General features: G+C 43.5%; 1 protein-coding gene across 2 annotated transcripts; it reads left to right on the top strand.

Annotated features, from left to right (window-relative positions):
- Positions 1 to 4,336: 4,336 nt before the first annotated feature.
- LOC112903343 (exosome complex component RRP43) lies at positions 4,337 to 11,190 on the top strand. Of its 2 annotated transcripts, XM_025972588.1 has the most exons (8): positions 4,337 to 4,637; positions 4,723 to 4,792; positions 4,879 to 4,984; positions 5,626 to 5,692; positions 7,810 to 7,885; positions 10,174 to 10,463; positions 10,756 to 10,865; positions 10,959 to 11,190. In XM_025972588.1, the coding sequence occupies exons 1-7, from the start codon at positions 4,413 to 4,415 to the stop codon at positions 10,846 to 10,848; spliced, it is 927 nt and encodes a 308-aa protein (XP_025828373.1). In that variant the 5' UTR covers positions 4,337 to 4,412; the 3' UTR covers positions 10,849 to 10,865; positions 10,959 to 11,190. The 2 variants fall into 2 exon arrangements, with proteins under 2 accessions (XP_025828373.1, XP_025828374.1); XM_025972589.1 differs by having other exon boundaries at positions 4,338 to 4,637; positions 4,723 to 4,783; positions 10,756 to 11,190.
- The last annotated feature ends 13,375 nt before the right edge of the window (positions 11,191 to 24,565 follow it).

Here is a 24,565-nt window from a genome sequence, read left to right on the forward strand (position 1 = left end):
ACTCGTGAAAAGCAGGTTGAGACCGCTCCCACCATCGATGAGTACTCGGGTTAGCTGTGAGCCCGCCACGATAGGATCTAGAACAAGCAGGAATTTTCCTGGCTCGGAGAAGCTGGTCCATTGATCGTCCCTAGAGAAGGAGATTGGGACCTAGCTGTATCTCAGAGGCCTTGACGTGGCTGACTCCATAGAGAGTATTTCGCGCAGGGTCAACTTCTGCGCGCGCTTGGAGGGGAATCCACCGTCTTCGCCGAATATGACGTTGATGATGTTCTTCAGATCCTGGAAGGCATGAGCCCCCAACATGTCACCTTCCTCATCGTCCTCCTGGTCCTTTCGCTTTCCTGCTTGAGGGAGGGGTGGTGCGTTGAATGACTTGCGGATGGTGACGCACTCGAAGAGCGTGTGTCGCGACTTCGGGTGTATTGGGCATTGTTTGTGCATGACTTTCTTGAATTGTGTGTCGTTGTTCCCCGACTTCTTTCCATGCGGATTGTGCTTGACAACCGCGACTTCTTGGTTTGGCTTGCGTTTTCGGGTGTTCCTCGAGTGATTCCGCTAGCTCTTGGTGAAGTGGTCGTTGCCATTGCTTTGCTTGCTGTGGTTGTGCTTGGGGAAGCGGTCGGTCTCCACATCCTCCTGGTCAGCCCACCGAGCCATTATGTCACGAAGCTCCACGGCGGTAGTCAGGCGATTGCGTCCGAAGTCGTGGTACGTGTGATTCGAGAAGAGCCCATTTTGGAAGCAGCAGATGACGTCCTCGTCGGTGATGTTGGCGATGGTGGCACGCGTCTTGAAGAAACGCTGGGTATAGGACCTTAGGGTCTCATTCATCTCTTGCTTCACCTGGGACAAATCATGGCGAGTGCCTGCTCTGATCATGGATCCTTGGAAGTTGTTGATGAAGGCCCGCTTGAGGTCCTCCCATGAGTCGATGGAGTTTGGCTTGAGGCTTTCAAGCCACATGAGTGGTGCGGACTCCAAAGCCACCGGAAAGTAGAGAGCTTTTGTGGAGTTGGATCCCCCTGAAACTTCAATAGCAATGGGGTAGCATCGAATCCACTAGCACGGGTCCTGCTTACCATCGTACTTGGGGATTCCAACTGGTTTGAACTCCTTTGGATAGGACTTGTCGGTGATGTTGGAGGTGAAGGTGGGGAAGCGGTCGCTGTTGTCGTCGTCGTGGCACCTGTCGATACGGTCCCTTCTCCTTGATTCAATAACAAGCCGTGCGTCGCGGCCTTCATTGATCTTCTCCCTCAGGTCGATCGTGGGAGCGTCGTGAAGGCTGGCCTCGAGTGGATCTTGGCCTTGATGCCTTGCACCACGCTGGTTGCGAGTGGATTGTTGTACTTCTTGTTCATTGTTGCCACACACGGATGGGTTGCCCTCGTTGCCCTGGTGGTTATCATTCCTCCTGCTCCCGGGGCCTCCTCCGAGGGTGCGACTGATCAGCGCGGTTTCGCCATGGCGCTCAGACCTCAAGGGTGGATTTCGAGTGGAAGACACTAGATGTTACCCATCGAGTTGCACGATCTGGGTGAGATATTGCAGCCTTTGTATTTGAGGGTTGGGTAGGAGTTGTTGGGCTAAGAGGGCTGCTTCTGCGATGGCACCAATCGGCGTATGGTACTCCCGATCCGCGACTGCTGCAAAAGCGTTGTATAGATCCCTTGGTTCGCGGGCGCGATTCTACGTATTGCAATTGCGCTAGGTGCACTTGGCGTTCTTCACCCGCCGGATCCTTCGGTGCTCCTCGTCTTCGTCCTGGGGAACATCAGCTGTGGGCTCGTCAGCTGAGACGTCCACGAGTTGCTCGCTGTTGTACTGGGGGTCCAGCTCATCACCCTCTGCGTTGCGAAGGGAGGCCACGCAGACTTGATGATCCGGCGAGTTGTTAGCCGTACGGCTATACTCGAGTAGCTCTATGCTACTTTCTCCCTCTTCCGCAATGGGAGAGAGAGGTTTGCCCTCCTGGAAGGAAGCGTGAAGGCCACAAGGCGGGACTCGTAATCGTGTAGTTCGGAGGGCTCAAAGCCCTTCCAATACACGAAACGGCCTTGCTGCATTGATGTTATGGTTAAACCCAGATGGCTGCCCAAAAACGATTTAGTGTGGCCATCGGGTTGCGAGTGGTTTTCAAGAGCGGGGGCCGCCCGACGGGTGGTGGCTCCCTTGTCTCCGAGTCCTCCTCGGAACTGGCTTGAAGGTGTAGTACTGAGCGAGGAGTACTCTTCATTGGAGTCCGAGTAGTTGCCAAAAACGGAGCCTCCCAGCAAGCGGTGGCTCCCACATCCTTGAGCTTGAGCAGCAGATCCAAATCCTCCTCCTAGTCAGAGAGGGATTTAGATTATGTGGTCTTCTTAGATTGGTTTGAGTTCGATCCGACTAGATCTGGTGCATCACGAGTGGGAGTCGCGTCAAAAATGGACATCTTTTCGATCTGCAGGGCTAGATCGGGAAGCAACAGCTCGTCGAGGTTGTTGATGAACTCGTCGAGATCGCTGCTTCGAGTCGATGAAGAGGCTTCCAGCTCCCTGGAGTTAGCTAGGTGGCTGTTGAAGCCACCCAAACCGTTGGCGATGCAGATCCAGGAGCCGAAGATAAAAGTTGTGCCCTCGTTGAGCACAACGCTGGTGAAGTGGAAGGATGCCATCGAATTCTCCAGTGGATGCTCGATGAACTCCCCTACCTGGCGCGCCAGCTGTCGGTGTTTTACCGCCACGCCCACTGAGGGATACCCCCAAGGTGGTGAGTTTGTAGGTAGGGTGTCGTCGAGATCAGGAACTCGAAGGTGCAAGGAACACAAGGTTTAGACAGGTTCGGACTGCCGAGAGCGTAATACCCTACGTCCTGTGTGGTTTGCATTGACTTTGATGGTGATTGTCCCTTGGGGGTCCCTATCCGCCCTTATAAAGTCTGGCGGACAGGTTTACATTGAAGTTATAGTAGGGTACAAGCCCAGGAGTCCTACCCGAGTACTTCTCAGATAGTTTCCTACCGTGTCCAACTAGTTTCACTACTGTACGAGTAGTCCTACAGCACTACGAGTAGTTACAACAGATATAGAGCATGGGCCATGTCCCATCCCATATCCTAGGAGAAGTACGCCACGTGCACAGTCCCGTGTGTCCGGGTCTGACAAGACCCTACGCACTGGCGATCCCTAGGAGCAGGCGTGGCGGATAAGGACGGACACCGGAGTCAACTTGCCGTACGGGGCCAACCACTCCCTCCACGGGGGTTACAGTCCCCCTTGCTGCCACAACAGGGGGCACTGTTCCACCTACCCGTCCTCGTGAAGGGACGGGGCGTAACGTGATCATGATATGGCGAGCACGCCTCCATTACGGCGGAGTGACAAGGTGTGGCGCTAGGGACGTAGTGTGACTGCCATGCTATACTTATCAGCGCATGTCCGCCCCGGACTGACAAAGCACGACGCACAGGGATGAAACAGGTGGCCGCCTGAGGACTCCGACTGACAAAGTTGGTAGTCCCAACTGATAGAGCTGACGACCCCGATCGACGGGGCAGGGATCTCTCTCTCTCCCTCTCTCTTTCTACCTCTCTTTTCTCTCTCCCTCTCTCTCTACCTCTCTTTCTCTCTATCTTTAGTCCCCCTATAAGGAGGGCCCCTTTAGACTGTAAAAGGGAGGGTCAGCCGCTTAGAGACCTACGAAATCCATCCATCCATCCTCCACCCGTAAGCTTGTAAATCCCCAAACTCTCTCGAGCACCTAGGCTCAAGTAATACATCCGACCGACCTCGATTGGACGTAGGGCGCCATTGCCTGAACCAGTATAAATCTTGAGTCGTTGTGTGCTAGACCACCTCCGATCACAACGCACGGCAAACACTACGAGTAGATTTAGCTGCCGGCTATTTCCGGAACCGACAATGGACCTGAACGAGAGTGCGGAATAAGTTTGTGGATCGTTTGTGCATTTTGAAAGTACGAGGACCGAGACGAGAACTTAGGATAAGTTTATGACCACGATGAAAGTGTAGGATAAATTTAAAAATTGTTCATGCTCAATTTCTTTATAACCGAGGTCAAGGACCACGCGCGTTTGCTGATGAATTGGCGTGTTGCCAAGGTTAAGAGAGTATAATCTAGTTGCTCATAAGTTAGCTCAATTAGCCCGGAGGAATACTCGTCCTTCAATAAAGCTCTCTTTTACCGGAAAAAAAACTTTAAGAACTGTTACGCGTATTTTAAGAGTACCAGGCTAAGAACTCGGGACAAGGTTTAAGACTGTAAAATTAACTCAAAATAAAATTAGGCGAAGTAAAATACGAGGCTAAAGACTTTTTTTTTATAGAAAAACATAAACCCTAGTAAGCCGCCGCGCTTCAGCACGATACCCCAAACCCCTCTCCCAGAAGCTAAGCAGCTGCCAGCCGTGAGATGGCGGAGAAGACCGAACCGGCGGCGGCCGCGGCCAGCCGGCTCGCCGGGGAGATGGAGGTAGAGGCGTACCGCCGCCTCTTTCCGCTGGCCTTCCTGGAGCGCCACCTCGGTGAGTCCGTCCGCCCCGATGCCCGCCGCCTGTCCGAGGCCCGCCCCACCACCGTCGCCCTCGGCGCCGTCTCCTCCGCGCATGGGTCCGCTCTCGTCCGCCTTGGAGACACCGTAATGCTCCCCACTCCTCTCACCTATTTCCCACCTCGTGCTGGCCTCGCGCGCTCCGCAACTGCTTGACGAAATGCCTCTGCAGGCCATGCTCGCGTCAGTCAAGCTGGAAGTGATGTCACCCCCGGCTGAATCCTCAGATGAAGGATCTGTCGGTTCGTGCCCTCCTGTCCCATGGATAGCTGCTGCTTCTGTTGCCTTTGCTTGTTTTTCTTTGTTAACTTATCTGTATTTTGCGCAGCTGTTGAGTTCCATATGCCACCCATCTGCTCCCCGCTGGTCAGGCCAGGCCGGCCTGCCGACGTGGCACCAGTCATTTCCAAGGCCCTTGAGGACGTTCTCATGAGGTTTTTGTTGTCTCATTTTGTTGCTCCAATAACTTCATCTCTTTGATTGAATGGATAGATAGATAGATGCAGAATTAAATCCTTACCAGAGAAAGGGAGAGTTCGTCAGGATCACATTTGATTGATCTCTACTAGAAAATTATGACTTTTCACAAATCAATATGGAATAGATGATTAGTTGTGCTTTAGAGTAGAGAGAACTGGTTTGGCCCAGTCATTCTTTTGAGTAATAAACTAACATAACATTGCCACTTCAGTTTATTTACCATGGACCATTTCCTATTAATAAAAATAAGAGCAGGACTTGGGTTATGTGATTGTTTTAAACACAGAGCGACACATGTTCTGTTTTTCGTATTAGTAGACAAAAATATAGCTGTAGAAAGTAATAATGAAAGTGACATGTTGGAGACTGATATTAAAAAAAAGAATAGAGGGAATAGCAAGATTTGCATCATACACTGCCGTGCATAGAAACTTATTGTTCTGATTGTAGGCTTTAATCTGTTCGACTCAGCTTGTCATCACATGATTTGGCTATTTTGTCCGTACCTCTTTTCTGTATCACTTCAACAACCTAATAAATAGTGCATAGTGGCAGAGAGGTAATTTTGTTCTGTTTGCTTGTGCCTCTTATGCAGTTCTGGAATGTTGAATTTGAAGGAGCTCTGTTTGATCAGTGGGAAGGCTTCTTGGCTAGCATACCTGGTAAATATATATGTATATATATGCTTCTATCATTGATAGCTTCATAGTGTGAACTGAAAGGAGCTGTGCCATTGACATGAAATCTCAATTAGTACCTCACTACAAGGGCTCCACTATGTACTTGTGATGAATAATATAAGTTGAATAATATGAGAAGGGGGCAATCCAAACACCCAGAGTCTTTCATTGAGTCAAAACTAGTGTACCTTAAAAGATCAGGTGCCTTGGAATAGCATGATTCTAGTTGAGAATGACAGCCTTACAATCAGGCTAAAATATCCTTATGAGTTTTGCACATTCTATCTCATCCAAACGGGGCCTTAATAAACCCCATTACCCCAACTCCACCCAATATAGGTTTTGAGTTTGACTGTTTCCTTCTTATGCCCTTGTCCTCAGGCACCCTTTCTCTGTAGTTTCACATGATTGCAGCAAATAGGATGTTTACTGTCAACTGCTGCACTCCATGTGCATATCATGTTCACGGTAATGCACATGAGATTAAAATTATGCTAAGTTGGATCCATGATGCTTCGAAATTTAAATTTTACCACTTGAAAAATGCCATTATAAAAAGTGAACTAGGAGAAATGTCAATCCAAAATAAGGTTCTTTAGTCTCCAAAACTTTTAGAAAATCTTTAGTGAGCTCACTTTTAGAAACTTTTAGAAAATCGTATTGCCTGCCCTAGTGAGCTCCAGATGTAATTGTTAAGTGTTTTTGCCAGTATCTGTTTTGAAAGGTGGCGCCTAGGTGCTAGGCAGAGGAAGACCGCTTCGACTAGCACCTAGGCGTTTTGTCGAGCCATTTTTTTTCACCTAAAGAAGTTTAGTACTTGATTCATGTATGAAATATGAAGTGGGACAAATTAGATGTGGAGATCAACAAACTATGGTCATGGAACTCATGGATGCATGATAATGTCTTATTGCTCTGTTTAACATGCCATTACTGTAGTCTGTAGCCACCTGTAAAATGTACAAACACATAGTCACACATAAGTGATGTCTAAGCACTAGACAGAGCCTCACCACCTAGCCTAGTAGTGTCTAAAACATTGTTGCCAGTACCTTTAGGTTTACTTTAGGCTTCATACATTGCTCTTACTTTAGGCTTTCTAGTGTGCCTAATTATTAGGCATGGAGCTTGCTGGGTTGGCAGCAGCAGAGGGCAGCACATAGTCACCAAGTTCCTGGAATGATGGGGTTGAGGAATGGTAACGAGGAACGCGGTACGGTATTTTTTAAAACACTGGTTCGAGAGGGGTATACTTCGTCGGGATGTTCGTTCGAAAAGTGGAACGTGTACCTACTTTTTTGAGAACGATCCTCATTCTATTGGCAAACATAATAAGTAATTATTTACATATAATATGTTGGCTAAGCAGAAACTCAACTAAAAATTCAGCTTCCTTTCTCTCCTAGAAGTGGCCAACTTCCTTTCTTTCATTTTATTTGTCACCAGCCCAACAGGCCAATCAGGCCTGCGGTCTTTGCACGTCAGCCCATTTGCATGTCTTGCACCTCCGCCCATTTGCACGTCTTCTTGCTCTTGTCGCTGCTCCGCCGCCGCCGCTGATGCCTTGCGAGCTCCTTGCTCCTGAATCATTAATTCTGATGCAACGGAGGCCAGCACCTCAGGACCGAGATTGACGTCTGCGGCACGGCCGCTGCTGCCGCTACCCACCCCTCGGCTCCCCACCACGAGCGGTCCAGCAGTCTACATCGTTCCCGCACCTGTGTTGCTGGGTTGCATCCTAGGCGGCGAACCAGCGATGACCCACATTGTTCCCAACCCGCGTTCTGGGGCGAACGAACCCAGGGCGTGGAACGCGGCATTGTTCTGCATTCCCGGTGACTATGGGGCAGCCAAGGGAAAGAACGGAGGAGCAGTAGTGTTTGACTGGAAAACAATCATAATGTTCAATAGTGGCCAATGATTAGATAACCCTGTTTTGCGGTGGCCTTTCCAACTTAGATTGAAATTTTCCAAATTATTACATTCTGAAGTGGCACTGCTCTAATTTTTCCTTAGAAGCATGTTGATATATTCTGGATCCTAAATAAGTTTTCGTAAGAGCTTTTGCTTGATCTTTTCTTGATGTTGAACATTTGCAGGATATCTGTTGTTTGAATGCTGATGGGTCTCTGTTCGACGCTGCACTGATTTCAGCAGTGGCTGCCTTCACACATTGTACGTTCCTTTATTTTCAACGTCTATATGGAGATATCCTTCCACTATCTCATTATGGACAATATGTAAATATCAGTATACTATACTATAATACCCTGATACTCCACTGCTGTGACTTCAATCATGAAGTATGTATTAACATTACTCACATTACTACTGCTGTGTCTTTTCTATTTGAAACTTTCTCATGAAATCAACCATAACCAACCAACCTCTGGAGCTGATTTTCTCAGCCTATGGAAGTATCGAATACACAAATATCATGTGCAGGACATTAGGGCCCATGCGAGGGAGCAACAGAACCAGACATCCCTTGAGTCGGCCCACTGTTTACACAAACAGTAACCTTGGAACAGCAGCCTTAGTGATAGGATTAGAACAGCAGCCTTAGTGATAGGATTAGATCGGTGATAGGATTAGAACAGCAGCCTTAGTGATAGGATTAGATCGGGTTGTTTCCTTAGGATCAAGTCTTCCTATCTCCCTCTGCCCCTGCCCTTCTGGTGTGGCTGCTGTTCATCGGCATGGTCACACTGCTTGAGTTCAGGGCCATATAAACTATTCCCATGACACCAATTGTTGAGACAAAGTATTAGCCCTAAAATTGAAAGGGATAAAATGATGCATATCCTTCTGTGGTGCTAACATATTTCCCTTGTTAGTTTTCAGAAGCTACTATAGTTAAATAGTTGCTTCTGTGTTTTGATTCATCCATCAAGTTTATGCTGAAAGATTAGGGTACAAGATATTTATGTTGAAGCTCTTGATAATTGTTGTTGAATAAGTTTTTTTTTGAGAGAAACAAGAGGGGCGCACCCCTGTTGTTGTTGAATAAGTTACTCTTTTGGGAGGAAATATGTGTATTTTTTTCCTAACTCGGTGCTTGGTGATTTGATTAATTTCGGATATGACAATATCTCGCTTTTGTATACTTAACTTTAGTGATGAAACGAACATCTGGATGAATAATTGATTATGCTCTTGCATTCCTCTGTCATAGTTGGTGCTCTTCTTTTCTCTTTTGGCCATGCTCTGCTTGTCAATCGACAGCAGTAGGCTGTAGCAAGTAGTGGTAGTATGCAGCAGGTAGTGATGCAGTAATAGAGTTAGTGTAGAAGTATGGTCTAGCCAGTAATAGTTGGTAGTGACATCACTTGTACCTCTCTTGACTTTTGCCATACCTTGTTTATATGGAAAGAGGTTGGAGCAGCTGCAGCTCAGTTCAACAGACTAAAGCAGAGTGCTCTCTGTTCTCATTTCTTCCCGCTCTCAGCGCGCGTGCACGCGCGTGTGAGTTGAGGTGTTTAAGCCGACCGACATTATCTGCTAAAAGATAATATAATTCTCTTTTTTTTGCCGTGACTGAAACCGACTATGCTTAGCTCCCCTGTTACATGAAAATTACAAATGCAAACACCCTTACTGTCATTGAAAGGACAGAAATAGATGGCAATAAACTTTATTTACTTGGCGGCCTGGATTTTCAGGTGATAATTGACCACTGCTTTGGCAGTCATGCATACCTTGATCTGATTTCCAAGAGTTTGATCATTAGGAACATTCTGTATCAATTTCTCACTAGAGAGCATTCTCTGTCCTCAGTCTGTAACTAAACCTTTCCTAGTGGCTGATGCTGTTTTTGATCTCGAACTCCTGATGCCTAGCTGTCTTCATCTCCGCTTCGGCACTTCTTTTGCACCGCCTGCTCATCCCGTTCGTGTTCTTTCAGGACTAAGCGCTTGTTGTTGGCCAACACATTCACTTGGGCAACTTGTGTTCGGTTACAGTTCAAATTTTCTGGTTGGGAAGCCAAATTATCAACTCTGCTATGCCCACATCTTTTGCTCCTCAAAGTTCATGCATTCCATTTCGTGTTCTATTTGAGTGCGTTAGTGCTACTATCTGCTTAATTACATACACTCCCTACCAGAGTTTTGCGTCCAGTATTAAACCTCAACTATGGTCAGCCGTGAAACCCTTTGGCACTGGCCATTGAATCTCATCCTTGATGATCTGAACTACACTTTGGGAGCTAGATTAGATCCTATTGGATTTGTGCTACTATCTTCTGTGGTACCTTTGGTCATTTCTTACTAATCACTACTTTTTTTTCGAGAATATGCAACAGAGGGGTGTCCCAACTTGCTTGGGACAAAAGGCTATGTTGTTGTATGCAAGAGAGAGGTGTATCTTTGTATTAAAAAGAATAAATGATGAGTTCGCTATAATGCAAGGGCATGGATGCTCTCACGATCACTTTTCACTTCTAATTCTATGTTTTTTTGCAGTGGAGATTCCTTTAGTTTCTGTTGGTGATGATGGTAGAGTATTCACTGTTGGAGGCAATGAAGGAAAAACCAAATTTGAATTGGTAAACAGAGAAAAGAGGAAGCTTACACTTGGCGACATTCCGTTTTCCCTTACATGTGCACTTCACAAGGATAGTATTCTAGTGGACCCAACTTCTGAAGAAGAATCGATAATAGAGACTTATGTGACTGTTGTTGTAGATTCTTCAGACCGCATAGTGTCGATACAAAAACTTGGAGGTACGGTGACTTCCATGACAGCTGTTAAGGTTAGTTAATCCGAGATTTTCTTCCTAGAATCTATCGTAATGAAAATCCATTTATACTTTTTGGTCTTTGGAGAATGCAGTGCTTCTGAAAGAAAAAACTTCATATATTTTATGTGATAAGGAAGATATTGTCCCTGTGTATTAACTGTGGTCAATGCCTTGCAAAGTCTAGTAATGTTAACATTTGGTTTTGTTTTGTCAATGTTGACTCCTTTTCCTTTTCTATTCTCACATTCACTACATGGCATATGCATTCCAAGGTAATTGCTGCTAATACAATATCTTACTGCAGGAGTGCATTAGCTTGGCGAAGGAAAGGAGGCGGAAGTTAAGAGAGATTCTGATAGACTCTGTTGAAGTCATGGAAGTTGACCAAACTGAATAAGTCTGCAAATGGATTCGGTTAGTCTAACCGGATTATTTCTTGGTGGTTCGTTCGATGCCTCGGTTGCCCTGGTTGTAACAGCAGTTTTGTTGTTTTACCTTTCTGTTTAGCTAGACGAGCCCAAGTATGTAACGATTTGTACCCTGCATAGGATTCTGCACTTGAAAAAGCTGCTTGATCTTATAAGCATGTCGGCAATGTACCAGCTTTCTCAATGTGATATCACCAGTGCTGTGTCAGTGTGAACGCCAGTTTCATGTCTCAGTTTATTGCTATGCTCTGTTCCATTAGCTTGAATGGTCACTTGGGAGATGTTTCAATGTTGAAAACATATTGCCTTTACCCTTTTTCCGCCTGAGAACAAGCTTTTGCTTTACCTTTTCATTTTCCTGAAACTTCTCCTTTACACAATGCTTTGCCATTGCACGCTGTGTTGGATGCATACCCTTTACACAATGGTTTGCAATTGCACGATGTGCTGGTGCCCATTGTTGGGTGTAGACCCTTTTACATCTGGTAGCCGGTTCTTCGTTATGCCTGACGTGCAACAGGTGCCGTAGTAGTGTCGGAGGGAATTGTTCCTGAGTTCTGACTCAAGGCCGACGATATGCTCCTAGCGTGAATCTGGGTTCTTAATGAAAATCCAACAGTGTGGAAATCGACGTATTCCAGAGTAAAGAAAAAATTGATAATCTGCTTGGTTATCTTTCAATTGACTTGACCCCTGAGTTAAAAAAAACAAGTTAGAGATCTGAACTAGAAAGTGAACGAGCTTCTAGCAAATTACTTACTCTCAACTCATGGATTTCATCATAGCGAGGGAAGAATACTACAATGTACATGTCAAACCCAATCAAGTGGTCTTCTTTTTCTTTGACGAGCATCACGAGACCCGCAAAGACGCTCAAGAAAGATAGGAGAACCACACCAGCAATCCCTAGTATCAAAATCGCATACTCTTTGTTTCGAAAGAAAAATCGCATACTATTGTGCCAGGAAGTGCTTGTGGACAAAGTGGTCGCTGTTGACAAATGGCTAGGTGAGAACAAGAGGAACAAGATAACCATTCTGAAACAGGGCCATAAGAGTTCTACTTGAACTGAAACGGAAAGAGAACTTGGAAGTTACTAACCAAGATAGTAACCCAGAATGTGTAGTAGGTGAAGATCGATAAGCTTGTTAGGGTCAGCAAAAAAAAAAAAGACTGCTGTATCACCCAGTTCCATTGGCTGAGAATAAATGACATTAGCAACCTTGTCAGGGCTATCAATTTCGCAGATGAATGATCATGATAATCCAAAGCATATGTCAAATATGTTTTATGATGGGTTCATATATAATATGAATACCGCAAAATTTATTACATAAAAACAATAAAATATGGGGAAAATAGACTAGACTGCTAGAACCATATCAAGGGAGATGAGCAGCCACTTACTGCTAGGCCTGTATTAGCAATACACCAAATGAATGGAAGAGAAACAAAGAATAAAAGAACAATTGAAACAGAACGGCATTAGCTTAGTAGCACTCATATAGTGCACTGAGCCTTGTCAATTAGTGCTTATATCCCAAATTTAGGCATTGCACATCTGGATATGCGGCAGTTGCTACTATGCTACATATCTATGTAAAGTGATGTGAAGCATAAATCGGGTCTGAGATTACAGATAGTGCTACCATATTGCTACAACTGTAAGCATCAAAATAACAGGCATGGCATTTCCTTATGAAGTTGCAGGAAACATAACTCTCAGAAAAATACAAGCATAAATTCTGGTACATCACTACAAAACCAGAAAATCCAAGCATATTAGCAACTCACATCGTATGATAATGTAATTTCTGGTAAGTAACACAAATTCTCAAATAACATAGTGGAACAACATCCTACTAAAGCTGAATGCCTAAAGATAGAGGATATCAGTATTTTGAAGAAAGGAGGTCAAATTTTAACTGATCTCTTTTGTACTTTTTACCGCACCCACAATCAAAGTTTTGTCAACATCATTCTATACAAATAGTTAAGCAAAATGTTTGTCCTGATAGTTGCTCAGTTTTGCTATGCTGCACCAAAACTGTTCACGAGCATGGCTCACATAAATCTCCCTTCTTCACTACATTCGCATATACATGAAGCCCTAGTAAAATGTGGTGTTTTACTTCATTGTAGATAATTGGCTTAGTTACTCAAACGATGAAAGCCATGAGTTGTGTTTTGTTACGAAGTATGGACATGTATGCTGCTATAATGAACATGTTATTTGTTGCAATTGCTTAAAAATAGGACAATAGGTGGGGAATTGAGTGATACCATACGGAATTCATCTCAGCTGAAGTGCAAGAAGTCCTCCCCTGGCTGATAGTAGCATGTTTAAAAGTTTCTGTTTGCATTACTTGCACTGCACATGTCATGAGCTTCAAGTTCAGGAATTCTTTCCCACACACTGAAATCGGCAAATAATTAATTTTTAAATTTGCTACTTCTAAGTGGAAAAAATCACCATCTTGAACAAATACACATCAAGTTGTATTTGGATATATAGCTTGTTTTCAACAATATATATCATGATATCATTTTCTGTTTTTCTGAGGAGGAAGTTTGGAAGGTCATATGTCACTTACCCTCCGATAAAGCCCCTGGTCCTGATGGTTTCACAGGGCGTTTCTATAAAGCTTGCTGGCCAATAATCAAGGTGGATATAATGGCAGCCATTTCAGCAATTTGGAGCCGAAAATTTGGAAACTTGGGCTTGTTAAATTCAGCCTTTCTTACCCTCATCCCTAAGAAAGAAGATGTTGCACAGGTCAAGGATTTTCATCCAATCAGTCTAGTTCATGGCTTTGCCAAGCTTGTGACAAAAATTCTGGCCAGTCGACTGGCTGGTCGAAATGGTCAGCCCCAACCAGAGTGCATCAATAAAAGGTCGTTTCATCCAGGACAATTTTATTTTATGGTTGTCCAATAGACTCTGAAATTTTTGCACCAACAAAAGAAACCAGGGCTTTTCCTAAACATGGATATCACAAAGGCCTTTGATTCAGTTTCATCGCATTTTCTGCTTGAAGTATTAAAAGAGTTGGGCTTTGGTCGGACATGGTGTGACATTATCAGTGGTCTCCTCACATCTTCATCCTCATAGATCCCGGTGAATGGCACCCCTAGGGACATTATACCTCACGGACACAGATCGAGGCAAAGGGGATCCCCTCTCTCCGGCTCTCTCCCATGCTCTTCATACTGGTCATAGATGTGCTCGGGCATATTTCACTAAAGCTTCGGAGGAAAGATTACTGCAGCCCCTATCTTCTAGAGCGCTACAGCACCGAATTTCCGTATATGCCGATGATGTGGTCATTTTTCTTAAACGTGAAAACCCAGATATGGAAGTTACCATGGATATCCTCAATCTCTTTGGTGAAGCTTCAAGTTTAAAAGATGAATACTCCCTCCCTCTTGAAATATAAGGTATTTTGATTTGAACTAAGTCAAAGTGGTCTAAATTTGACTAGATTTAAAGACAATAATAATAACATCTAACACATCAATAAATAAATTATAAAAATATATTTCACAATAGATCTAATAGTTTCATTTAACATTCAAATTATTATTACTCTTTTCTATAAATTTGGTTAAACTTAGAACAGTTTGATTTACAACAAACCAAAATATCTTATATTTTAGAATGAAAAGAGTATGCAAAAAAATAACATCTTTCCAATCAGGTGCAGTGAGATTACTACCGCTTTTATACAAAACCATCTTCCGTGAGAGGTGATGGAGTTGGGAGTGCCGCTTTGAGTGAAAAAGTTGTCACGTGCAGAAGTCCATACCATCATAGACCCTACCAGATTAAAAACCCGATCTCTTAAATCGTGCCGGCAGGAAAGCTCTTGTGCAATTTGTTCTCAGTGCTATAGTGGTCTATCTGGCCATGACAGTGGATTTTCCCCCTTGGGCTCACAAAGAAATCGACAGGATTCGAAGAAGGTTTCTGTGGAGGGAAGACAAGAAATTAATGGTGGACATTGTCTGGTGACCTGGCATAAAGTCTGCCAACCCCCTGAGCGAGCTAGGTGGACTTGGCGTTGCCGATCTCCGAAGGATGGGATGGGCCCTCAGGATGCGTTGCTGTGGTTGGAAAAAACTGTATCCTATCGACCTTGGTGCCCCTTTCTGGTACAAGTCCATCCCTATGTTAGCTCCTTCTCCATGACAGTCTGCACTGCAATTGGTGACGGTGCCCAGATTTTCTGGACGGATCGTTGGATCCATGCACTACAAGAAATCCTTTAATCTGATAAATTTTTGGTGACGTTTACAAAAACCGTCATAAACAGACAAGCTCACAAAAACCATCATAAACAGACAAGCTCTATAATGATTTATAAATTTTCATCACAGATTTGCAAATAGCACATATGGGCTCTAATTTGGACTCAGTTTCTGTGACAAACCTCTAAAAAGTCATATAATGAAAATAGAAATCGTCACCAATTTGATATCATGCTCAAATCACAATGGTGATAAAGAAAAATACGTTATACTTAACATGAGCCCACGAATCAGCGTAAGATACCAAGTTCACATATGCATCCAAGTTGCTATATTGTTTTGTACAAGCTTAAATCTAGTTGTTTTTAGTTTTTAAAATTTCTATAGCATAGGAAAATATCTCATTATTTTTGTCCTGAACAAACCATTCTGGCCCACCTTAATATTTTCTTGGGCCAGCTGTAGTTAAAAAATTGAAAAAAAAACAAGGGCCAAGCTCTTTTTCCCTTATCTCTGGGCCGAGCTCGTTTTTGCCCTTCGGGCCTCCTCTCTCTCTCCTCCCTGTTGTCTTGCGCCAAGCCCAGCTGAAGCTCAGGCCGCAGCAAAAGGACCGTGCGCAGGGCAGAAGAAAAAAAGAAAAAGAAAGGGGCGCTTCCTCGATTCCAACGTGCGACCTGCAGCTCACAACAAATGACACAGGCCACTCGACTAGGCCTTTAGCTTTGATAAACCGAAGAGAAACAACTTATATAATTAAACAAACGACACAGATAAACCGAAGAGAAACAACTTATATAATTAAACAAACGACACAGGCTGCTCATGTTTTGGCCATAAAAGAAAAGGAGCCAACTTATATAATTAAACAAAGAAGATAATCGAACATGGGTCTTAGAGTTAATAATTTAGCACCCTACCACTACACTGCACCTTCACTTATATTGTAGTTTGCTATTAGAATATATATTTATTAGATTCCTCAAGATTTAATTCGAAAAAAATGAAAAGATGCGCAGAGGTAGTATTGTGACTTCGAAGCCGAACCGTAGAGACAAGATTCGACAACCTTACCACTGTGCTGCGCCTTTGTTTATACTCATATGGCGTAACGATAACTTATTATATACTTACAACGTGGTTTTACAATGAAGAAGAACAGATATACAATCCATCTTTTTTTAATCCAGAATTAAATTTGTTTGTATGTTAATTGCTATGTCTTGATTTTTCCGTATGACATGTTTTCTTCGAACTTAATAAAGAATAGAAAAATATGTTTTTGAATAATAATTGCTAATATAACTTGATATTTTCCAATGTTATGGTCAACATAAGAGGGTGTCCAAAATTGAGCTGCATACGAGTTCGATCATGTTACAAAGTGTTCAAATATCAAAGTTTGACTTCAATTACAAGAAACTATGTGAGAGATGTATCCATTTGTGAACAATGCATGGTCCCACTTTAGTAAAATCATTTAGTTTTTTTATTATAATCTTACGGGTTAAAAATATGTTTTCACATTGATTTGTAGAATTTTCTAATCCAATTTTGATATTATTATAATTATTATGTGCTAATTTGGATGTCGAAGTTTGAATTATTCCTAGAAGACAATTGAATTTTTCATCTATCTCCAAGATATGGGTTAAAATAGAACACATGAGTCTAAACACAATTTTTTTGCAATTTTTCGAATTTTATTGGAAGTACACATAGTTCAATTTGGGATTTCTTTCGATAAGCACGTAGAAAATTTATTTAAATGAAAGAAAATATCAAATCTATTAAAAAATTCTTGAAACTCCTACATGACAACTTCTATGTTGCCTATTACATTTTAAAAATGTATTGGTGTTTTAAAAGTAATTTATTTTGCAAGTCAATTCACAATGCCTTAATTAGTTATTTCAAAAAAATAGAAAAATAACTTTTTTACATAACAAGTGGAAAAAGTAAACTCAGACTTGCGAACATGAATATAAAAATAAGATTGCGTACAAATTTTAGATGCATATGAGCCATACACCGGCAGCGCCTGGAGCTTGGAGGCCTGCGTGGAGGCTCGGGCGCGCGGCCGGTGGCACGGCGCGGGCACGCGATGGTGCCTGGAGCCTGGAGGCCAGCGCGGGGGCGCGTGGAGCTTGGAGGCTGGCGCAGCGGCCAAGCAGCAAGCAGATCTTAGATTATACATTCCCCGATCCTCATTGCAATCCCGTTTTTGCATGCTATAAAATTGGACAAACTAATTAACTGTATTTTGCACTAATGATTATTGTGCATTGTGCAAGTAGTTTGTTGCATTGCATCCAATTATTATTTTTCTGTAATTATGCTTCTGTGTAGGCTCGGGTTCACTTCCTATTGTTAATGAAGATATGATAGATTGATAGGTGAGGATGAATCGATTCGTCGACTTGTCACTAGTTCGATATTACTGATGAAGTCTTGGCATTTCCTGTACAGAAGAAAGGGTGCCCGTGCATGGCTGTGCTATTTTATGTTCCTTCTTCAGCACATCGTACTTAGTACTGCATGTTGTTTAGGGGTAATTTTTTTCTCATTGTGATTGATGTTACCAGCCAAAGCTTCTTCGTCAGTGCCTTTTCTACATTTGTTCGGCACACAAGTAATTACTATTTTTTCTCGTCACAATTTTGATGCAGGGCACGCCGCTCTACAACCTGCCATGGAAGATCCCCTGCAAGCTCATGAACATCGAGCTGAAGGTAGTAACACTTCGATATGTGAGAATACTCACTTTCTGATACTCGATCTTGCATTTTTTTTGTCTCCTCTACTAGAAACACTAAAATTTCTCTAGCTAATGGGTTCTGGCATGGCTCAATCTTCTCTAGCTTCTAGGAAGAGGAAGTAATTATTCATCTCACTACTCATTGCTGATGTACTTGCTGGAATTTTAGTGGGCTTAACCCATTAACAAATTCAGAAATTCTAATAGCTCTCAAAGGCTCATGTGTGCAAGAGAAAATGGTTCAAATTTAATCCTACCTTGTTAGTGGAGGAGTGGGATAACCAATATAAATATGGAGGTTGTCTCCACTCCTCCAAGCTATATGATGGGGAAGGGAAGATAAACACCACGCGCGGGCGCATGCCACACTCTGTCGGGCACGGGGTGGGGCAAAGGGCACGGGCGCGTGGCACCTGCGTGAATGGTCTGCTGAAATCTGGCCCCTCGCCTTGCGGGGGCGCGGCTTCCTTTTACAGTTTTAATTTTCGGTGACTTGGTTACTGTGTGAAAACTATATGCTATGAAAAAACAGATTATAGAATCAAATGGTGCTTGGACTGCGCTGGGGGCCAGGGATATTTTATGACGGTTTTAAAAAATTATGGATTAAGTAATCTATGACGATTTCGTTAAAAACTTTATGCGGTGTTATCTGTGACGCTAAATATATGATGAAATTTGAGATCGTCAGATATACTGTTTTATGATGGTTTTTCAGTGATCTATTTTCAGTGATCTATGATAAAATTTAACCATCATAGCTTAACAGATTTTTTGCAGTGACGGTTAGGAAATTCAAGATCTTGCACCCAAAAGACGAGCTAACAAGCGAACAGTTCTTGAAGCCTTCATTGAAAATACATGGGTGAATGATATACAGGGAGCTCTATTAAAAAAATACATGGGTGAATGATATACAGGGAGCTCTAACGGTGGAAATTCTTACTGAATTCCTAAATCTCAGATAATATTGGAGGACAAACATATTTGGCGGTTCCACACCTCAGGCATCTACACAGCTAAGTCGGCTTATGAAGGTTTCTTCCAAGGCTCGGTAGAATTTAGCCCATGGCAGCGCATCTGGAAATCTTGGGCTCCAAATAAGTGCCGCTTCTTCATGTGGCACGTCGCCCATAACAAATGTTGGACAGCAGATCACCTAGCTCGTAGAGGGCTGCAACATCACCCAAAATGTCTGCTTTGCGATCAGGAAGAGGAGACCCTGAACCATCTCTTGGTTATTTGCGTCTTCGCCAGAGAATTCTGGTTCGAGCTATTGCTTAGTTGGAATGAAGACCTAGCTCCTCGTCTGGACGAATCATGTTTTGATTATTGGTGGGCTCGATCAAGCATAAGACTTGATGGTCTGATCAGACATGGCTTCTACTTCATAATCATCCTAGGTGCTTGGCTCCTTTGGAACCATCGCAATCTATGTGTCTTTTACTCCTTGCAGCCCTGGAGGAGCTTAACCTATGGCACCTAGTCGGTGCCAAGGGTATCTAGGGTTTCTTGGTCGGCTCTAAGACCTTTATATTTAGTAGCTGCCGCCCAAGAAAACTTAGGTTTTTCTTAGATTAATTCTGTCTTGAACAGTTCACCGTCATTGGTTTGTGAGACCCCAACTTTGTGAGCTTAATCATTCGTCTGCAATCTTTTGTTGGATTCTTTCTTGTTCTTGCTTGTGTTCTTCGATTTGCAAGCAAGTATTAGCCTTCGTGGCAAGGTCAACCAGGCAGCACATGGTTGATAACCAAGAGACGATGTGGTGCTTTGATTGAGGGTTTGGGTCTTGTTGATCGGAAGCTGGATCGCTTGTGTCGTGTTGTCGACCAATCGATAGTTATCCTCCGGACGAAAGATCGGTCACCCTCGTCAAGCGGTAATCCGAGAATTAGGTATATCTTCAGATTTGCACTTCCACCATCCTTTTTTCGCCTTCGTCCCATAGTCCACAAACAGCCATAGTTTTGTCACCTTCGACTTCGCCATCTTTTAATTTTCCCCGTCCTAGAACCCTCACCTTTAGCCTTTGCATAATTTAGTTTCAGAGTCCATAGTGTTGAGTTTGTGCCCTAGCTTAAGTTTGGTTGCTAGCTTAGCGTATTTCATTCATTAGTTCATCAATCCATCCATTTGCTGTCGTTGCATTAGAAAATCCAACCACTCTCTAAAACCCTGATTCGGAAGGTCTAACTTCAAATTGCCATAACTTTTCGATACAAACTCTAAACAGGGTGAATCCTTTTTCAGGGTGAATCCTTTTTTAGTCAGGTGAAACTAAATTTTGCATCCAACTATTTGCGGACATGAAATTTAATTTACTTTTCTGCATCTTCCATATTTTATGTAGACCAAAGTTTGCATCCAATTGCAGTGAAACTTCGTGTGCTTCCTTTTTGTGTTCTACTTGACAGAAAATTTTTAGAAAAATAATAGATAAATAAATAAATAAATATGTGAAGAAAAAAAAGAGAAAAGAGCAGGAGCACATAGGAAAGGAACCGCTTTTGTCCTGGTCTTTTCCTTGTTTTTGCTGAACTACTTCCTTTGCAACGATCTGGTTTCACTCTAGAAACAAAGTTTAGCCCAGCAACTAGGCAAGTGCTTTTGATATTTATTCAGCATTATTTTCTATTATTAAATTGTATACCACATATACTTATATTGTTGCCTTTCCGAGATCCACATACACCTTTGGTTTCTGCAAGAATTTGAGCTTTGCAATCATGTGCTTTGTGGCGGTAAGAACCTCGTAAGAGCTCGGTAAGGCGTTTACAAGTTGCTATTTTTCCCACCAGTGAGGGTTGTAGTTGCTAGGATAATACCCTTTGTTTTCTCTTCCTGTTTGCACTAACCATGATAGGGACATAAGACAACATATGCATTCTGCAATCAAAGATGTAGGGATGCATTGATCGGATCATGGCGAATGTCGAGAAGAATATTACTGCTGCTCTCACCAAGAACAATGCTGCAACCGACAACAAACTTGAGCTGTTGGATAAGAGGATCTCAGCGTTGATAGACAAGTTGGAGAAATTAGCACTTCAGGCACCAGCAAATGAGAACGAGGATAACCAGAACGATGACACCAAGGAGAAGGATTTGTGTTTGATGCCAACGGCAATGTCGACGAGCGAGAAACACAAGAGCTCCATCCACGTCTGAAGCTTAACTGCAATCATCAAGGTATGGGAGGTAACATAAATAATCATCATGATGACCCTTTCGCTGAGGTCAAAGTTTCTATACCTTTGTTCCATGGTGATTATGATGCTGAAACCTACCTTGATTGGGAGATGACTGTAGAGCAGAAGTTTAATTCACACCTAGATCCTAAGTGTTGGCACTCCTTAGCCAATACAAAACTAAACCCCAAGCACACGGATACCGATATATCTTTCACTAGGGAGTTTACCTGGGATATCGAATCCAAGGAATGATAAACGCAACCAGACCTAGAACTATTTCAACCGGACCCACCAAGGGAAGAGAGGTATGTGGGTAGAGGGTCTAACATCAGTTAGCCAACTCGTTACCCAGAAGACTTGCTGCTAGACTAACTTGATCTGCTTCGGCAGCCTCAGAGAAGGACCCGGACAGGGGTGAGAAGGGAGTCCAACGGTAGTCGGCTACTACTGCTATGGAAGCACCTGAATGTGGTGGACTATGAAGGACAGACAGGGCTATCACCACCTGCCGCCTACCACACTGTTCCGTGGGGTGGAACACAACCCAAGGTAAGTAACCAAGTCTAAGCACCACGCCTAAACTATCGAGTCACTTACTCATACCTAGCGCTAAGGTAAAGAGCACACGCAAATAAGTAGAACTTGCTACTTACACCGTCTAGGGATCATGTAGATCAAAGGAAGTGAGTAAACAAGTAACTCAAGTAAAGAGAAAGACTACCGAGATACCGACAAAAGACAAGAACTTCACTTGAAAGATGCTTCATTCCTCCGAGGCTAAAAAGTTGGAGATGAGCCGAAGAACTCGGCTCGCCTCCAGACTCTCACCTTGCACTCTCCCTATTCTACTTCTAAGGAAGAACAAACTATGCTTGAGACACTTCTTCTATCCAAATGCTGTGTGAAAGAGTGGAGGTGTGGGCAGATATTCATAGCCCTCCAAGGATGGTGCTGGGGTAGTTGCTTAGCTTGGACGCAAGCTTGGTGGTTAAGATAATTATTAACGAGGCCGACCAGCCTAGGATTCATGCCACTTGGCACCGCCCTTCTTGTGGATGCTCCTGATTGCTCCTGGAGATCGGTTACGGTTGCACGCAGGCCGTTTCTTCAGTTGCAAGGCTGGCCGGCCTTGACTAGGCTGGTCAGCCTGGTCCTGGCAAGTCTCGGCCATATGTTCCACCGCTTTGTTGATTGACACGTGAGATTCACCCAGAGGGGCGGTCCGTAGCCTGAAGAAGTGTTGAGTCACTGCATGTGGGCCCAAGGATCCAAGGCACATGCCTTTCAACCGTAGGGTGTATTGCCTTGAAGTTTGACTGTCGAGGTCTAACGTCGGCTAGCCAGCTAGTTACCTAGAAGACTTGCAACTAAGCTAACTTGATCTATATCGGCAGCCTTAGAGAGGGACTCAAAAAGGGGTGAGAAGGGAGTCCAATGGCAGTCGGCTACTACTACTATGAAAGCACCTGAACGTAATGGACTATGAAGGATGGATATGGTTTTCACCACCTGCCGCCTACCACACTGTTACGTGGGGTGGAACACAACGCAAGGTAACCTACCAAGTCTAAGCACCATGCCTAAACTATCGAGTCACTTACTCCTATCGTGTAGAAAGGGAGACATGATACGCAAATAAGTAGAATGTCCTACTTACGCTATTAAGGGATCCCACGGATCAAATGAAGCAAGTAAACAAATCACTGTAGTAAAATGTAAGATGGCGTCAACATGGTGCCATCCGTTCCACCGCCTCCTCGTATCAACATGTTGGATTTGCCCAAGATGGCGGTTTGGAGCCCGAAGATAGTAGAATTCTATTGTGGGATTTACGACCTCATTGATAAGAAATGCCATGAGTTGTTCTTGAGTCCCCACGATCATATCAGATATGAGCAGTTCATCTTGCATCTTGATTGACTGTTATTTGGAAAATGTGAACTTATTAAATCAACGCTTCAACAAAATGAGTAAAAATAAATTGATGTGAATGGTGATGTTTATGTACTTGGATATCAAAACTCATCACCTTATTACCTACAAAATTATAGATGAATTGGCGAACATGGTATCAACATAAATTGTTCCCTATTTCCTATCTCAAACACTTTAGGAGAGAACAAGTCATGAAATATTAGAAATAAATGAAACTGAATGTGAAAACTCAATACATACTAGAAAGTTTGCCTTGAGCTCAAGTTTTTTGTTGAATTCACCTACGTACTTATGTGACCATGTTAAACCGGTTGGTAACAACAACCTATACTAATAACCCATTTAGTACGGTTGGTAACAACAGTTGGTACTAATGTGAGCCTGTTAATACCGGCTAGTGTTACTAACCTGTACTAATATGCTGATCAGTAGCCGTACTGTTAGACCCGGGCCCACGGAACTGTGCACATAGCTTACATATCTAAGGATAAGGGATGGGACATGGCCCACGCCCTACATCTGTTATTGTTGTCGTCATAATTTGGCTGGGCCAAAAGGTGGGCCGTGAAGCAAGATGGGCTCAAAAGATAATCGTAGTGGGCTTGCGAATCGGCCCTTGCGCGAGCGTTTGAGGCCAGGATTGGCCATGTATCTAGATAGGTGTGTGCGTTTAAAATAGTTTAGATTGAGATAGTCAGGATTCATGTCGTGGTCAGTTAGGATTAGTTAGGGAAGGTAAGTCTCCAGACTATAAATATGTACCTTGGATACGAATAAAGGACGAACAAACAATCATTCACAACAACTCTCCGCGCATCGCCACCCCTGTTCTACGGTTTCTCGGGTAAGTGTCGTGCAGCCCCGATCACGCGAAGCATCGTTCCTTCCTGTCTACCTTTGTGTTTCTCATCCTGAAGCATTGTTGATGGTGAGTAACACTAGTTATCTTGGCGTTTATAGAGTGGCATCGGCTCTCTCATGTTTTATTCATGCATCGTGTATTATCTGTAAGCGTTTAGCTATCCTCGTACCCGATCTCGGGTGTAAGGGCAGTATCTTGCTCTGTTCTTGATTAGTAGATCCAATCTGTTATGGTTAGTCTTTGTTCATCGAAGATTTAGCTTAACATCTGCATGATTAGGCCCTTCAAACGGGTTGAATGTTCCGGCAGTATGCTTGATGCTTTGTATTAACCTAAAGAGGGATTGTTCCAGGAATCGGCTCTCCGTTGGTTTTTAGGCCTCTGTTTAGGTTGCTATTTTGTTACCTTTCGTATCTGTTAGGTTCAATTATGTGTAGGATGTTCCGGTTATGCAGTGAAAACTTTAACCATCGTAGATTGGATTAGCTTACTGGTTACAGAGCAAGTCTTACATTACCATCGGATATGCGTGCTTTATCCAAATGCTTAGATCCGATCTAATAATGGACACAATCGGCTCTTTACAGCCGATATCGGGAGTCACCCGATGAGCCGATCACGGTTCGGACTAATGTTTACACGTGTCTGTGCATGCAGGAAACTAACATAAATCACTTCCACACCTTCCTGAT

This window comes from Panicum hallii, chromosome 8 (assembly GCF_002211085.1).
Source record: "Panicum hallii strain FIL2 chromosome 8, PHallii_v3.1, whole genome shotgun sequence".
NCBI classification, from domain to species: domain Eukaryota; kingdom Viridiplantae; phylum Streptophyta; class Magnoliopsida; order Poales; family Poaceae; genus Panicum; species Panicum hallii.

Excerpts from the sequence above, each read along its gene's own strand:
- LOC112903343 (XM_025972588.1), top strand. The coding sequence starts at position 4,413 with ATGGCGGAGAAGACCGAACCGGCGGCGGCCGCGGCCAGCCGGCTCGCC. Across the intron at positions 4,793-4,878 it reads CTCAGATGAAGGATCTGTCG|CTGTTGAGTTCCATATGCCA; the intron begins GTTCGTGCCCTC and ends TATTTTGCGCAG. Across the intron at positions 5,693-7,809 it reads CTTCTTGGCTAGCATACCTG|GATATCTGTTGTTTGAATGC; the intron begins GTAAATATATAT and ends GAACATTTGCAG.